Source organism: Bos indicus x Bos taurus, chromosome 15 (genome assembly GCF_003369695.1).
Source record: "Bos indicus x Bos taurus breed Angus x Brahman F1 hybrid chromosome 15, Bos_hybrid_MaternalHap_v2.0, whole genome shotgun sequence".
NCBI lineage: Eukaryota > Metazoa > Chordata > Mammalia > Artiodactyla > Bovidae > Bos > Bos indicus x Bos taurus.
The window spans coordinates 52,696,439-52,712,763 of NC_040090.1; the positions used below are offsets into that span (position 1 = coordinate 52,696,439).

The 16,325-nt window shown below is 48.0% G+C and overlaps 1 protein-coding gene across 1 annotated transcript in view; it reads right to left on the reverse strand.

Moving 5' to 3' along the window:
* The window catches only part of GRIK4 (glutamate ionotropic receptor kainate type subunit 4), a 502,860-nt gene that overhangs the window by 7,933 nt on the left and 478,602 nt on the right, over positions 1-16,325 (reverse strand). The window contains 1 exon segment of the mRNA XM_027563462.1: positions 15,094-15,222. Within this exon segment, the coding sequence (XP_027419263.1) occupies positions 15,094-15,222 (129 nt within the window).

Consider the following 16,325-nt stretch of genomic DNA (forward strand, 5'->3'; position numbering starts at 1 on the left):
AGCTTTTATCTAGGAAAGTGCCAAGAGCGTGGCTTCCCTCCTATGCTCTTCCTGAATACTTGCACATTTTGAGTGTCTGTTCAACCAGCAGTGCCCTCATGGGACAGGGAGCTATGTCGTGTCAGGGAGAGCCAGCGTCTTGCAACGCTGAGATGAACCAGGGTTTAGGAGCAGAAATCTGACACTGCTTCCTGTACTTGGCAAAGCTGGAAAAATATCCCTGCCTAGCCATTTCAAGATGCCTTGGGTTTCCTCTCACAAAGCCTCAAGTGAATGTCTTGTTTTTTTGGTTTTTGTTTTGTTTTTAAAATAACACAGCGTGGCACAGCATCTGCCTATACTAATAATCTGCTACTCCAAGGGCTCACATCATGAATGCACCCAATGGGTTATATACTCTGGTCTGCAGGTCCACACAGCCAACTCTTGAGGACCTGCATGAATACAACATCCTCTATTTTGAATAATCAAAACCAAGAGACAACTTAAAAACTCAGTTTTAAGGGAACGCATATAGAGTTTGGGGTAGATTTCTTCCTTCCAGGAGGAAGGTGCTTGGGCTTCTTTGATGGCCTGTCCCTCTAACCTGGAACCATTTAGGCAGAATAGTCTTGCCTGGAGAATCCCACGGACAGAGGAGCCTGGCTGGCTACAGTCCACGGGGTCGCAAAGAGTCGGACACGACTGAGCGAGTTCACTTCACTTTGACCACAGGAATATCAGAGACACAAAAGAAACACTTAAGGGGGAATGCCCCAAGAATCTAGCTGGGGTGTGCAGCCACAGCTTTAGGGGTGGTGAAAACCGGGTTTTAGAACATTCACCTAAACATCATGGACTAACCAGTTTCTCCAGCCGGCCCCTGTGGAGAAAGGGCTCCCCAGTGAAGGGGAAGTGATAACTGATGCCAAGGAGGCCCGCCTGTTTAGGTAAACAGAGCCCCAAGTGACTGTTGAGGTACCATGGACTTTCCTATCACCTTCAGATAGTTCTGCCTGATATAGAGAAAACACTGTTTTCAGTCACTAAGTCGTGTCCAACTCTTTGGGACCCCATGGACCAGCATGTCAGGCTCCTCTGTCCTCCAATATCTCCCGGAGTTTGCTCACATTCATGGCCATTGAGCTGGTGATGGTATCTAACCATCTCATCCTTTGTCACCCCCTTCTCCTTTTGCCTTCAATCTTTCCCAGCATCAGGGTCTCTTCCAGTGAGTTGGCTCTTTGCATCAGGTGGCCAAAGTATTGAAGCTTCAGCTCCAGAAAAAAGATTAGGATCCCCTTTTAGGAACTCAACCTCCCCTCGTGTTTCTGCAGAGGAGGCATTCTCCACTCAGGCCCAGTTCTGCCATCTGGGCTCTAGTGTTTCCCTGTTGCCCTCTGTCCCCATCCTGGCCCTCCCCAGTCTTGTCTTCCCCACTGGCTTTTTCCCTCAGCACGAAAACACACTCAAGTCTTTCCCTTCTTATCAATGTCTACACACTACTATATTTAAAATGGGTAACCAACAAGGTGCTCCTGTATAGCACAGGGAACTCTGCTAAATGTTATGTGGCAGCCTGGATGGGAGGGGAGTTTGGGGGAGATGGATACATGTATAGGTATGACTGAGTCCCTTTGCTGTCCACCTGAAACTATCGCAACATTGTTACTTGGCTATACTCCAATATAAAATATTAATTAAAAATTAAAAAAGAAAAATAAAAAATCCGTCTCCTCCCTCCAGCTCTGTCTAGTGAATACCTTTCTTTTTTCCTTTCTTCCCTGGCCAAGCTTTTTGAAGCAGTTTGTCTATATCAGAACTATTTTAAGACAGCTCTTAAAACACTTACAGTTGGAGGCCCCAGCCCACATGAAACAAAAAGAAAATGTACCCACATTGTATGTTAAATGCATTTTTAAAATTCTGCTTCTGATGTGACGGAGTGGCAAGCAACGATTAATGTATAATTGGCTGTGATTTCTTAGCAGTTGTTGTGCATATAAGAGAATGTTTGCAAAAGGAGAAAAACCAAGCTGAAAAAATTGTTTCTAAATGTAGTGAAGTTTTTATGAATATTAAATTTAAAGTTAATGAAGTTGAAGCAATGTTACATCTTGGAGATATTTAATTACACGTCAACTTAATTTAGCAGTTTTCTTTTTGCATTTTGAAGCTAATAATTTTTTTCAGACCTCAAACATAGTTTTGGACACTCAAGAAAAGCTTTTAGGTGCTAGGTGATCTGTCTATGGTATCTAAAGGAGAAAATGATTGTGCTCTGAATTCACTTTTATCCTCCTGAATATTTACTTGTCATCCCATGAAATTTTGTTTTGTACCGCTAAAACCAAGTTCATCAGGGTCACCAATGAACATTTTGTTTCTAATCTATCAGAAAATTTCCAGTCCTGAACTTAGGTGACTTCTTGTAACACCTGACATTGTCAACCAACCCCGTTTTTGCTTTTTTTTTTTTTTTGTCTACACTGTGAGGTTGTTGGGATCTCATTTCCCCTACCAGGGACTGAACCTCGGCCACAGCAGTAAAAGTGGCAAATCCTAACCATGGGACCATCAGGGAACTTCCTCTTCCTCCTTTTTTTCATGAAGCCATTGCTCTCTGCTCTCCCCCAGGCTTCTCAATTGTCTTTGCCGGCTCTGAAGCATATTCTCCTATTTCCCTGCACTGAGTCTCTTGCCTCTCCTCTGTGTACTGTCCTGCTGATTTAACCTCCTAAATGCTTTTTAATTTCTTACCCTTCTCTCTGTCTCTCCTACCACGTCCCTAGCTCAGGCCCCCACCATCTCTTGCCTGGACTTTGGCTGAAGACTCCAAAATAACTTCTCTGCACACAGCCTGTGCTTTTCAACTTTACCATCCATGTAGTTGCCCGAGTGATCTTTCTGGTCAGAAGATTTCTAATACATCTTGTATCACTCTAAAACTGCACAGAATAATCATTAGTTTAATGTAGATACCTTGATTTCCCACTAGACTGTGATTCCCTTGAGAGGGGGATCCATGTCTTGTTCAGCTCTGTAAAACCACAATCATGGCCCATCGTAAGAGTCAATAAATGCTTGTTTAAAAAATGAGCTGACAGAAAGAGGATAAGGACATCACAGGCGTAGAAGCCTGCATTACCCAAAACTTTGGATTCATATTGTGATATGTACTCACTCCTAATCAAATGCTTTTAAATTAATAATAAAGTGGGCCAGTCCTCATCTATTATTCCCAGGTGGCACTAGGGGTAAAGAATCCGCCTGCCAGTGTAGGAGATGTAAGAGACAATGTGGGTTTGTCCCCTGGGTCGGGAAGATTCCCTGGAGGAGGAAACGGCAGCCCACTCCAGTATTCTTGCCTGAGAAATCCCATGGAGAGAGGAACGTGGGGGCTACAGTCTGTGGGGTCGCAGAGTCAGACATGATTGAGAGTTTGAGCAGTAGCCCTCATCCAATTATCCTAGCCTGGTGACACAGACAGATGGCCCAGGTTGTACTAAATGGCTGGCCAAAGTGGGACTGAACATGACATGGATGGTCCACAATGTGGACTTGACAGTACGTGGTCCTGAGCAGGTCTGGGGGGTGGGGCTGGGGGAGAGTTATAAACAAACAGGTGATGTGTGCTGGGATAATCTTGATCAGGTGAGGGAAATCTTCTTAAAGGAGCTTAGGTTTAAATGGGGTTCTGGTAGAAACTATGAGTCAGTGAAACACCCCACAGCCTCTCTTTCCCAGCTTCTCCTGTTTCAAGACCAGCATGTTAATCAGGGCTGTCAGCTCCAGCATGCTGACTCCGGGCTGAGTGGCTCCCTCCCCGTAGGAGCGGGGCTTATATACTGCTCGTGCCTTTAGGAACTTATTGGAAAAGGGAGGCAAGAATAGATTGCTGGCAGAGTTGCAGTTGAGAAACAGATGGAGTGGGGAGTGAGCGGGAAGCAGAGTTAGGAGGGAGCAGCGGTTCCGTTAACATCGTCATTAGTCATTCTCCTAGAAGTCAGACGCCTTCCCCGGCTCACAGCCATCACTCAGAGCAGCCTGTCCTGTGGCCTCCCTCCAGTCTGACCCCAAGGCCCATGATGCACCCATAGATGCCTCCACACCTGTACTGGAGTCATCTTATTACCCCCACCCCTTCTTCAGACAAGACCACACAGAAGCCATCCAGACAGATGGCTTTCAAACTGAGATGTACCTGACATGAGTTTCTAAGGCTCAGTTGGGTCCCAGAAGTAAGACTATTAAACTAAAGTGGAATCAAACTCTCCCCATAAACTCTCAGTGGATTAAAGACTAACTTTGGTGTCATTCACAGATTGCCCACAAATACAAATGATAGTTGACAGATGCAAATGAAGAATGCTGTCTCCAGAACCACAGAGAGGAATGGGCCACCTGCAAGGGAGTATCTCTGAATAGATATGAATCTCCACCCACCCACCCAGCCACCTGCTCTGCCTTTGGTTCTGACCAGCAAATAGTCACCTCTTGGATTCAGGTGCACATATATCCCAGACCTTAAAACCCGTGCATATCTCCAGATGGTCCTGTGGAAATCTGCAAATGCAAGGCAGGACAGTTCCTTTTGAATGGGAGCCTGGGAAGCAAAGAGGCAGAGGCAACAGGAGTCACGTGGCACGGGCAGAGAGAGGAGAGGCTGGTACCACAATCCCTTTAGGAGGCAGTGTATTTTGTCTTTGACATCAGTCAACACATCCTTCTTGAGAAGCTCCCATGAGCTGAGCACTATGCTAGGTGCTGAAGCTTGGTGCAGTCTTCCAGATTGACAACATTTGATAAGAACATGGTTTCTTTGACCGATATGATTTTCAAGCACTTACTAATTCAGAGTCTAGAAGCTCCCTTGCGGCTCAGCGGTAAAGAATCCGCCTGCCAATGCAGGAGACCAGGGTTCGATCCTTGGGTCAGGAAGATCCCCTGGAGAAGGAAATGGCAACCCACTCCAGTATTCTTGCCTGGGAAATCCCACGGACAGATGATCCTGGAGGGCTACAGTCCATGGGGTCGCAAAGAGTCAGGCATGACTTAGCAACTAAATAAATAAAAACAATCCAGAGCCACATTCACCTACATTCATGCAAATATATTAAATGGCCCCATCTCTATGGACTTATTTGTTGTAAATAACAACTTTACTTGCCCATATATGAGCTGATCTACATAACCTTTTCAGAAAATACAAAGTGAATCATCATGTTTGCACCGCTGAGGACTGTGAAACTAAGTTTGCCATTTCTTCTTGCATCGATCATGACATCTGTTGACTAGACCTTAGCAGATTCTGGAGACAGTGATGGCATAAGGGTCGGAAAAGTGACAGAATAGAAGAGGGATGGGAAACGCATCTGATAAATTTTGCAATTTATCGAAATAAAAATTATAGAAGGGGCACTTTACAATTTATCTGAAAGAGATGGGAATACCAGACCACCTGACCTGCCTCCTGAGAAATCTGTATGCAGGTCAGGAAGCAACAGTTAGAACTGGACATGGAACAACAGACTGGTTCCAAATAGGAAAAGGAGTACGTCAAGGCTGTATATTGTCACCCTGCTTATTTAACTTATATGCAGAGTACATCATGAGAAACGCTGGACTGGAAGAAAAACAAGCTGGAATCAAGATTGCCGGGAGAAATATCAATAACCTCAGATATGCAGATGATACCACCCTTATGGCAGAAAGTGAAGAGGAACTAAAAAGCCTCTTGATGAAAGTGAAAGTGGAGAGTGAAAAAGTTGGCTTAAAGCTCAACATTCAGAAAACGAAGATCATGGTATTTGGTCTCATCACTTCATAGGAAATAGATGGGGAAACAGTGGAAACAGTGTCAGACTTTATTTTTGGGGGCTCCAAAATCACTGCAGATGGTGACTGCAGCCATGAAATTAAAAGACACTTACTCCTTGGAAGGAAAGTTATGACCAACCTAGATAGCATATTCAAATCAGAGACATTACTTTGCCAACAAAGGTTCGTCTAGTCAAGGCTATGGTTTTTCCTGTTGTCATGTATGGATGTGAGAGTTGGACTGTGAAGAAGGCTGAGCGCCGAAGAATTGATGCCTTTGAACTGTGGTGTTGGAGAAGACTCTTGAGAGTCCCTTGGACTGCAAGGAGATGCAACCAGTCCATTCTGAAGGAGATCAGCCTTGGGATTTCTTTGGAAGGAATGATGCTAAAGCTGAAACTCCAGTACTTTGGCCACCTCATGCGAAGAGTTGACTCATTGGAAAAGACTCTGATGCTGGGAGGGATTGGCGGCAGGAGGAGAAGGGGACGACAGAGGATGAGATGGCTGGATGGCATCACTGACTCGATGGATGTGAGTCTGGCTGAACTCCGGGAGTTGGTGATGGACAGGGAGGCCTGGCGTGCTGCGATTCATGGGGTCGCAAAGAGTCGGACACGACTGAGCGACTGAACTAACTAAGCTTGAGCACCTCGGATCTCATTTAATTCTCATTAAAAATACTATAAAGAAGGTCCACTGTCGGCATTTTACAGTTAAAGAAACAGAAATTCAGAGAACTTCAAGAATTTGCCCAAGTCTTCGGAGCTAAGATGTGAAATCCAGGTAAGTCTGGCTGCCCAGCTAACGTTTATAAAAGTAAAGCTGACCTTTATGAATGTCTACTATGAGCCAGCTTACTAGGCTAAACGTTTTAACCCAATCCTAACAGTTGCTCTGTGAAATTGGCACTACCCTTGCCTCTATGTTCCAGATAAGGAAACCAAGGTACTGGAGTCAGGTAACTTGCCCAGGACCCCACAGCTGGCAAGCGGAAGTGCCTGATTCAAATGGAAGCTGGAGTCTCAGGCTGTATCCCTACCCTACACCACCTCTCCAGGGAACTGGGGGCCCCCATTGTCCTTCATGCTGCAGGAGCATGATTACAGGACTCAACCTGGCTTCCCATGACTGAAGTCATTTCTAGGACCACTGCCCCAGTCCTGTCCTGAGTGCCTGGGGAGGGAGGCTGTGCTGTTGTTTAGTCAGTCAGTCATGACCGACTCTTTTGCGACCCCATGGATTTGCAGCCCGCCAAGCTGTGCTATCCATGGGATTTCTCAGGCAGGAATACTGGAATGGGTTGTCATTTCCTTTGCCAGGGGTTCTTCCTGACCCAGGAATCCAACTCGTGTCTCCTGCATTGCAGGTGGATTCTTTACCACTGAGCCACCAGGGAAGCCCATGTATGGGCTGTGAGTTCCACTTATGAAAACCCCTGCTGTCCTTGGGAACATTACATCAAATGTTTGGATCAAAGATCCATTGACTTAATCTTGCCTCACTTTGCAGACACGGTGCGGCTGTGGTCTTTATACTCGCTGACCTCCTTTGATGCAGACACACCGGGCCATGGTTCACCTCTCTTCTTGATCACGCTTTCCACCCTACCCCTACCCCCGTCCCAGAGTTTCCCTGTCTCTGAGCAGTCAATCCGATTTGTTTAGGAAGAGGCTTTCTCTGCAAGCATCACTTTGAGACACTATCTAAACTCCCATATTCAGGTTTCCAGTCTTGGCTCTCTCCAGAGAAACTAGAGAGCCAGCATAATAGAGCTGGGCCCCCAGGGAAGAAAGAGAAGGGAAAATGTCCCCACAATTCCCCCCACCCCTCTCATCACTCGCCCCCACTCTTGCTAAGATGTCTCACACTTTCATTCCCGCCATGCCAGACAGCAAACTTCCTGCTCTCTGAGGATTTTGTGAGTCAATGCTACTGGCCTCTATTCCATCCTTGAAAGGGGATCCTGATTTTCACAGCCCGGTGTTGTATTTATGTTCCTTTGAAGCCTAATTGTGAGCTTGTGTTTTTTAAGATAAAAGTATTTAATTTCCTTGGAATTCACCGACTACCTTTTTGTCTGGCGATTGCTCTGCAAAGCCTTTGGTAATACAATCCCCTTGAATGGGGATGTTGGCCCCTGTGAGTGGCTAACGATATTTCTTTTTATAGGAGTTGAGTGAGAAAATAAATAAAATGAGTGTTTTTGAAAAGACAAGGCAGAAGAAAATGAAGCAGCTTGGAATGAAGCCTGCTTCTTTTTGTAATACTCCTGTCCTCCACATGATCTGTGTTTTTCAGCTGTGTATGCAGGTAACCGGTCACTGAGTTATAGGCAGGGAAAGAAATGGGGATAGATGAAGCCAAGGGGTAATGTTGTGGTTCTCATCAGAGCCAAGGAAGACCTGGCAAAAAAAAAACAAAACAAAACTCGGATTGGTGGCATCAGCCCAATGTTAGGATTCTTCTCTGGATTTTGGCAGTGATGCTAGAGCTATAATATTGGATTAGACGTGGAGTAGCATCAGATCCTTTTCTTTAAAATGTATCACATTTTAATAGGATAACACAGTAGAAAAGGATTATGCCAGGCACTGTGCATTGTCTGAAACATCCTAATTGATGTCACTCTCAGCTTCAGAGGTCTGTGAGATAAGGATCCCCTTCAAAGTTCCCTCCACCTCCATCCCTCTCAGAATGCTCCACCTTCTCCTCCTTCCTTTAGGTCCATTTGGAAGCCAAGGGATTCCATCAATAAAAGAAAGATCTCCTAGGAGCTGCTTTGGAAAGTAAATGAAAAGGACTGCCCTTTGTTCAACTTGAGATGCAAGAAAAAACATGGTCCTGCAGCTCCATTCCGGGCCCCCACGAAAGACTTCAAGGAAGAGAGCTTCCAGGCCATGCTGGCTCCTGTTCTTCTGCCACAGGGGAGGGGAGGTCTGTCAAGCAGTGAGTTATATCCTGGAAGTCTGATGGCTAATTTGTCACACACTAACCAGGCAGTGGCTCCAGTCCTTCCAGGTTAGTGCTTCTGGCCTGGCTTGGCAGAGGTCACGTGGACTTTTGCTCAGCCAGAAAGCCTTTCAGCTTCTCTGAGTAATGTCTGCTTGGGTTTCAGCCATGGCAGAAATGGGGTCAGTGCGTTAAACTGGCACCAGCTGCTGTGGCTGGGCTGGGAACCGAAGCCCCGGCTCTTATGCTGATTTGTACAGCATCTCCCACACAGCCCCTTCTTGGACCACACCGGTGATTAATATGGCTCCCCCTCTTGTACCCAAGGACGACTAAAAGGAGGCAAGACAGCATCAGCTGGTTGATAGAACCCGAGCATCTTCTGAAGCACATGAGACCTGGGCAAGGATGACTTCCACTGTTTATTTTCCCTCTTCATCTGCTCAGTTCTCTTCTCCGTGCCAGGGAACATTCAGTCCCCAATTGCAGAGTGGGGAGAAGCCTCCTGCTCACTTCTTTCCATCTTCCCTGGGAACCTGCTTTCCCTGTCTCTCTCCTCCATCCATTCTGAGCTCTGCTGTCAGACAGTCTTCTTCAAACCTTTGTGGAATGGGGAAGAATATCCCAAGCCAACCGTGCTGCAAAAACGACAACTTAATTTTCCTATAAAAGTACCAAATGTCTACCTCAGGCTTCTGTTTTCACCTGATTGCCAGAAACAGAGATTTCTTTATGTTTAAATTTCATGTTTGCTGCTGCTGCTGCTAAGTCGCTTCAGTCATGTCCGACTCTGTGCAATCCCATAGACGGCAGCCCACCAGGCTCCCTCGTCCCTGGGATTCTCCAGGGAAGAACACTGGAGTGGGTTGCCATTTCCTTCTCCGATGCATGAAAGTGAAAAGTGAAAGTGAAGTTGCTCAGTCGTGTCTGACTCTTCCTGACCCCATGGACTGCAGCCCACCAGGCTTCTCCGCCCATGGGATTTTCCAGGCAAGAGTACTGGAGTGGGGTGCCATTGCCTTCTCCAAAATTTCAGGTTTACATTCAGTTAAATACAGTGTTATCTCTGTTCCCCTTTCACTCCTGGATATATTTCAGGTCTGAGGTTGGCAAGGAGATGATGTCATGGGGGTGAAGCTAGGCGTCCTGTCCTAATGCTGGATTCGACTTAGATTTCCAATATCCTTGTCTGGGACCCTGGAAAATGCAGGCCTGTCCCTGCGACCTCTCTGCTCCTGGCCCCCACGTGCCATCTCTCACGCCCCCCATTCCATGCAGCACAACACATATTTCTGGGGTCTGCCAAGCTCTGGAAGCAAGCAAAAACCTCTTTGCTTCTAGGGATTCCCAACAAATCCAGAGTTCTCTCTGGCCCTCTCCACCTCTCAGCCGGACATCGGGCTCCTTCTCAGGGACCCTCCAAATTCTAACACATCCTTTCCGGCTCAGAAACTCCCTGTCTCAGGAGGGCATCTTTTGATCTAATTTGCAGCCTGGGTGGCCTGGGTCTTTGAAGTTCTAGTGTCAGCTTTACACCAAGCTTCTTTTCAGGTACTGCCCTTCTGTATTCCAAAATACTTTTTAGCAAATCAAACACCTTGACTTCTAAGAACATTGTGTCTGCTGAGTTGGAACAACTTCTTTTAGAACTTAAAGGTAGTCTCTCCTCTCTGTTCCTCCCAAGGCAATGACTGTCCCCTGGGACCGTGAATGCCACTGGCAGCTCAGAGCTCCATCCACAGCACCTGCTTTCTTGATGCCACATCTCATGCCAGAACCTTTGAGGTCTGCCACCAACGTCACCAACTCAGTCCAGCGTGCTCATGGTGTGCCAAGGTGTATGCAGAGCTCTGGGGTGTTCCTAGAACATCTTCCTAGGACACGATTTTACCCAGAGTTTAGGCCAGAAAAGGGTTTTTCCATTACATAAACATGCCCATATCCGGCTGTCAGATGCAAAATTCACACGTGTTTTTAGGACAAAACAGAAGACTTTAAGGATATTCCAAACATGTTGGGCTGTTTGAGACGCTTGTGACTGTGTCCCCAGACCCCTCAAAAGTCCACACTCAGTCCCCTCTGCTGTGCATCTCTTCCATGGGAAAGTTTGGGACACTGGTCTGCTGTCCACACGCCTTCACCCACTTTTCAATGTCCTCTTAATCCAACCTCACCCTGCTTTTTGAATCCAATTTCTGAGTGTGACAGCTGTGCTCCATAATCTTCCTAAAGCTGTGACTTCCCAGGGCTTCCCTGGTGGCTCAGTGGAAAAGAATCTGCCTACGAATGCAGGTAACTCAGGTTCAATCCCTATCGAGCCTGTGCTCTAGAGCCCAGGAGCCGCAACTACTGAAGCCCATGTGCCCCGGAGCCTGTGCTCTGCAACAAGAGAAGCCACTGCAATGAGAAGCCCACACACAACAATAGAGAAAAGCCCGTGCAGCAGTGAAGACCCAGCAGAGCCAAATAAATAAAATAAAAATAAACAAATAAAGCTGTAACTCCTAATGAATGTTTCATGGTCCAGGCCCCATGTCTCCATAAACCTTCCCTGAATATTGCTCAGAAGTATTGCCCTGGGGCTTCATAATACCTTCTGTCCAGCTCTATGAAAGCATCTCTGCATTGTGACTGTTACAGAGATGATCTGCACCTGTCTCTAGGTGCTAAGCCTCTTGAGGGCAGGGCCACGTCTCATTGCTTTTGATACTTTTGGAGCCCAGCACAGTGCCTGATACACAGCGGTCTCCACTGTTTGTTGGAGGCAGTGGGGGCTCTGTAAACACTTTCCATCCACTTCCTGGATGTCAGGGCTGTCTGGAGGAAAACAGACTTAGGAAGTAGGACCAGTCTGTAGGTCCTTGAGATGATGGCTGATTCATTCATTCCTTTCTATTCCTTGCATCAAGTACTGATGAAATGTCAAATGATATGCTGGTCACTGGGATAGAAAAATACATACGACACAGACCCTGTCCTTAAGGTTTTCACAGTCCATAGGGAACAACTATTAATAGAAAACTAATGTCCTATGTGTTGAAAAAGAACTATGTAGCCTGGAGGAATACAGGGTGGACAGATGCACTTGTGGACACTATTCAGACCTCAACTGCTTATTTAGATTAAAAATTTAGAATAAAATCACTTCTCATTTCCTTTGAACCAGGTGCCCTGCTAAGCATTTAACATGATTTATCTCATTCGATCTCTGCAATAGCCCAAGGAGGGTCATTATTATTTTTAGCTCTGTTTTCCAGAGAAGGAAACTAAGGCTTAAAGACATTTTACAGCGTACATAACAAGGCCATCTATGGAGCAGAGTCCCCTTGACGCACTATTCATGATTTTGAGCCCTGTGCACACTGCCTCAGGGGAGAGAACCAACATAGTGGCAGTCGGCAGAACAAACAGGTGTGCAGGGGGGCAAAAGTTTGATAAGCTCCATTCTTGGGCGGTGGGGGGATTCCACTGGCCTTTGGGTGAAATCGTGAATGGGACAGAGATGATCTAAATTGAGGTCCCTGAGTGAAAGCCATAAGGTCCCAGCTCCTGAGTCATCATTACGTCCTTGCCGATCTGCTGCCCTCCAAGTGTTCCTCTATAGATTACTGGTGAAAATAAACACAAGCAAATACTAACTGCCAGGGGCTGGGTTTAGCAGTCAGGGATGAAAGGGGACACTGGAGAGTTGGGATAACTCAGTCGTGAGTCTCGAGGGGAACCAGGCTCCAAAAGATCAAATAGGATCAGGTTTACAAAGAGAAGGAAAGTGGGGGACCTCACCACCAGCGAGAAGGAGAAGAGGAGGGAGGCTTGGAGCAGCCAGAGCTGGTGGGGTCCCTGCAGCTCTCTGAGCCCTTGCTCTTCGCCACCCCTGTTTTGATCAGTCTCCCTCATCTACAGCCTCCCCGCATCCCCACGTGTGTCCAGTCAGCTGTCAGTCAGGAACAACTCTACAGAGTGGAGAGCTCTGGGCGTGAAGACTACCCAGGAAACCATCACAGCAGTGTCATTCAGCACCTTAGTGTGGCCCAGGGGGACCCTAAGCGGTGTCTTCTGACAGCTGTCAGTCAGTGGCTCTAATCACACATCCCACAAACTTTCACTGAGTGCCCATTATGTGTCAGTCTCTGCAGGGGAGGCCAGGGACATAGAGCAGAGGAGACAGGTCCACTCTAAGGGGCCATTGACCAGGCAGAGGACACCAAGAGTTGCAACGCAGCATGTTGAGTGCTCAATCCAAAACCACAGAAGGCACCCAACCCACTGTGGGAGGGAGAGGGCTGGAGGAGGATCAAGGGCTTTTAGAGTGCCAGAAACCTGGACATCTCTCCTGTTTCACTCTGGGTCCCAGGCCCATCTCTCTGTTTCTATTTTAAATTACTCCAGATCAGGACTTCCCTAGTAGTCCAGTGGTTATGATTCTGTGTTTCCACTGCAGGGGGCACAGGTTTGATCCCTGGTCAGGGAACTAAGATCTTGCATGCTGCAAGATGTGGCCAAAAAAAAAAAAAGACGATATTCTAAATGACTAAGGGCTGCTCCTGTATTCCTGAGCCCTCTCCTTGCAGGATCAAGATGCACACAGAGACACTTAGGAACACAAAGTCACTCCCTCACTGTCTCATCCTGGATAATCACTCACCCTGAGCCAAGAGGGGAAGCACAAGGATCATCCATTTCACTCCTCTGCTGCCTCCCTGGGGGACAGCGTGTAGAGGTAAACTCGATGCATATTTTAGCAAGGCTGCAGTAGATCACTGGAGTGACCAGATGATTTATTGCTCAAACCAGGACATTTGGAGAATGAAAGGGCATTCTAAAAATAACTAACAGGCATTAACTGATCTACAGCAGATATGTAGTCCGAGATTGTCCTGGGTAAGCCAGGGTATATATTCCCCCAACAGAAAATGCTACATGTTCAGGATCCTCGTGCACGCGTGCTAAGTGGTTTCAGTCATGTCTAACTATCTGCGACCCTATGGACTGTAGCCTGCCAGGCTCCTCTGTCCAAGGGGTTCTCCAGGCACAGCACTGGAGTGGGCTGCCATCTTCCAGGGGATCTTCCTGACCCAGGGATTGAACTCATGGCTCCTGTGACACCTGCATTACAGGCAGATTCTTGACCGCTGAGCCACAGGAGAAGCCCCGCCTCAACTTCACGGCAGTCAGTGACTGCTCTCTATCCAGCTGGATTTAGCATTCATTCATTCATTCAATACAATATCCATGTGCCAGGCCCAGTGGACAGCCCTGTGAGGAAGACAAACTCTGCCCTCATGGAACTTATGTTCTAGAAGAGGCAGAAAGTAAACAGATTAATAGAAAATAATAATATCAGGTAGTGACAAAGTCTGAAAAGAGAAATAAAGCAGTAAAGAGGAGGGGGAGAGGTATGCAGGGTGGGGACTTGATGGCCCCTCTGAGGGAGCTTCTGAAGGAACAGGCTTGGGGAGCAGGAAGAAAACGGGGGGAAGAGATCAGGTAGGGTCGGGAGTCATAGAAAGCTTGAGTTTTATTCTGAGTGAGATGGGAACCATTGGAAGATTTGTCAGGCCAAAGCTGCAATCTCTTTTCTTCCCTTTTGGCTGCACCTCACAGCATGAGGGACTTCCTTGACCAGGGATCGAACCCACACTCCTTGCAGTGAAGGGGTAGAGTCTTAACCACTGAATCGCCATGGAAGCCCCCGAGGCTGCAATCTTATGTGTGTCTTAAAAAGAATGACCTTTTTAAGGCTCCTGGTGAAGAGAACACTGTGTGTGGGAGTGTGGAGTCGCTTCAGTTGTGTCTGACTCTGTGACACTATGGACTGCAGCCCCCTAGTCTCCTCTGTCCTGGGATTCTCCAGGCAAGAATACTGGAGGGGGTTGCCATGCCCTCCTCCAGGGGATCTTCCCGACCCAGGGATTGAACCTGAGTCTCTTACATCTAACTTGCACTGGCAGGTGGGTTCTTTACCACTAGCGCCACCTGGGAAGCCCCGGAGAGAACACTGAAGAGGGGCAAAAATGGGAAAAAGAAGCCAGGCTGTTGTAATTGTGCGGTTGTGGAGTGCCAGGGACAGAGGCCACAGTGGAAGAGGTGGTGCTGGCGCAGAAGTGATTGGACTTGAGATGCGTGGCAGGGTTAGCATCTGTAGGGCCTGCAAGCAGGCGGGAGTGGATACCCTACAGGGAGCTGAGACCTGGGGACAGGGCTGACCCTTGTCGATCCCAGCCTGGCCCTGGGCTCCTTTTGAGGCTTGTTTTCAACCTGCAATGACCTGGGATTCGGAAGCCAGAGACAAGCAGCTGTGGTCTCCCAGGCCGGGGCGGGGGGGGGCCCGGCTGCCCTTACCTTTGGCTCTGTGATCCTCCTCCTTGGGGCACTTGCCCCCTTCCCACCACTTGCGCTTCAGGATTTCCAGGCGGTTGTTCTCCTGCAGCTGGAGAATGGCCAGATCAAACTCGTCCCGAAAGACGGAGCCTGGGGGTCACAGGAGAGCCCGAAACACAGGACGTGAGTGCCCCATCTGCATCTCTCTGCTCCCCGGCCAGGTCTCAACCTCCCTGCCACCCCCCACCACCCCGCCCATGTAGCACAGGAGGGGAGGGGCTGGGGTCCCCGCAGGAGCACAGCTCTCCACTGTGCTCAGGCTGGGACTCTCCGTGGACAGGACTGCGTTCTGGCTCCAAGTGGGGCACCAGGTATTTTTACTTCCCTTCTCTCCACGATGACTGGCACGCCCAGCCCATGGCCAAGACCCCACTGTGGGTCAAGTGACAGACAGCTGCGCCTCCCACCTCCCCATCCAGGCGCCACTGCATTCTACCTGGGTGAACCCACGGGCATGCAGGGAACTGGTTGCAAAAGCTTCCCATCTGCCTGCCTCTGGGGGGCCAAGCAGGGACATCTTCTGTGACACAAACCTTGCTGCCCATCAGCTGCCTACTCTCTACTTTATTTAAATTAGTTTCTCTGCCATTTGTAACTCTCACTACATTATACCCTACAACTGTTTACCAGGAGCAGCCATCAATAAGAGAAGAGCCACCCAGAGAGAGGAGTGGCTCTATCTGCATGGAGCACCCATCTGGGGCATCCACGACCCTAACAGCTGCCCGCTGGGGCCCCAAAACCCTGACCTTGTCCACCACCCTGTCTACATCACTCCCCCCACCTCCTCAAACCGAAGGCTTAGTTGAATGCAATTCTTTTTTTAATTTTCAAATGGAATACCATCAAGGAGCTCTGGTTCCGGAATTTAGATTTAATCACAGAAACAGGCTTAAACGAAACCATGGAAAGCTCGATGCCCCAGCCCAGGCTGAGGTCTGAAATCGTTAAGAAAAAGCTGCCAAGAGGCTGGAAAGCAACTAAGCTACCCAGGTTCTTGTCTAAGCTCTGTGAAGGCCTGCTGTGGACAGATGGTCTGGGGGAAAGGGCTCTGGTGAAGGATACAGGCAGGAGCTGGAACAAATAGATGCCTGCGCTCAAACTTTCATGCACATTGGAATCCCCTGGGGATTTTGTCAAACCCCGCAGACTCTGATTCAGTGGGTCGGGGGTGGCGGCTGAGAGTGCATTTC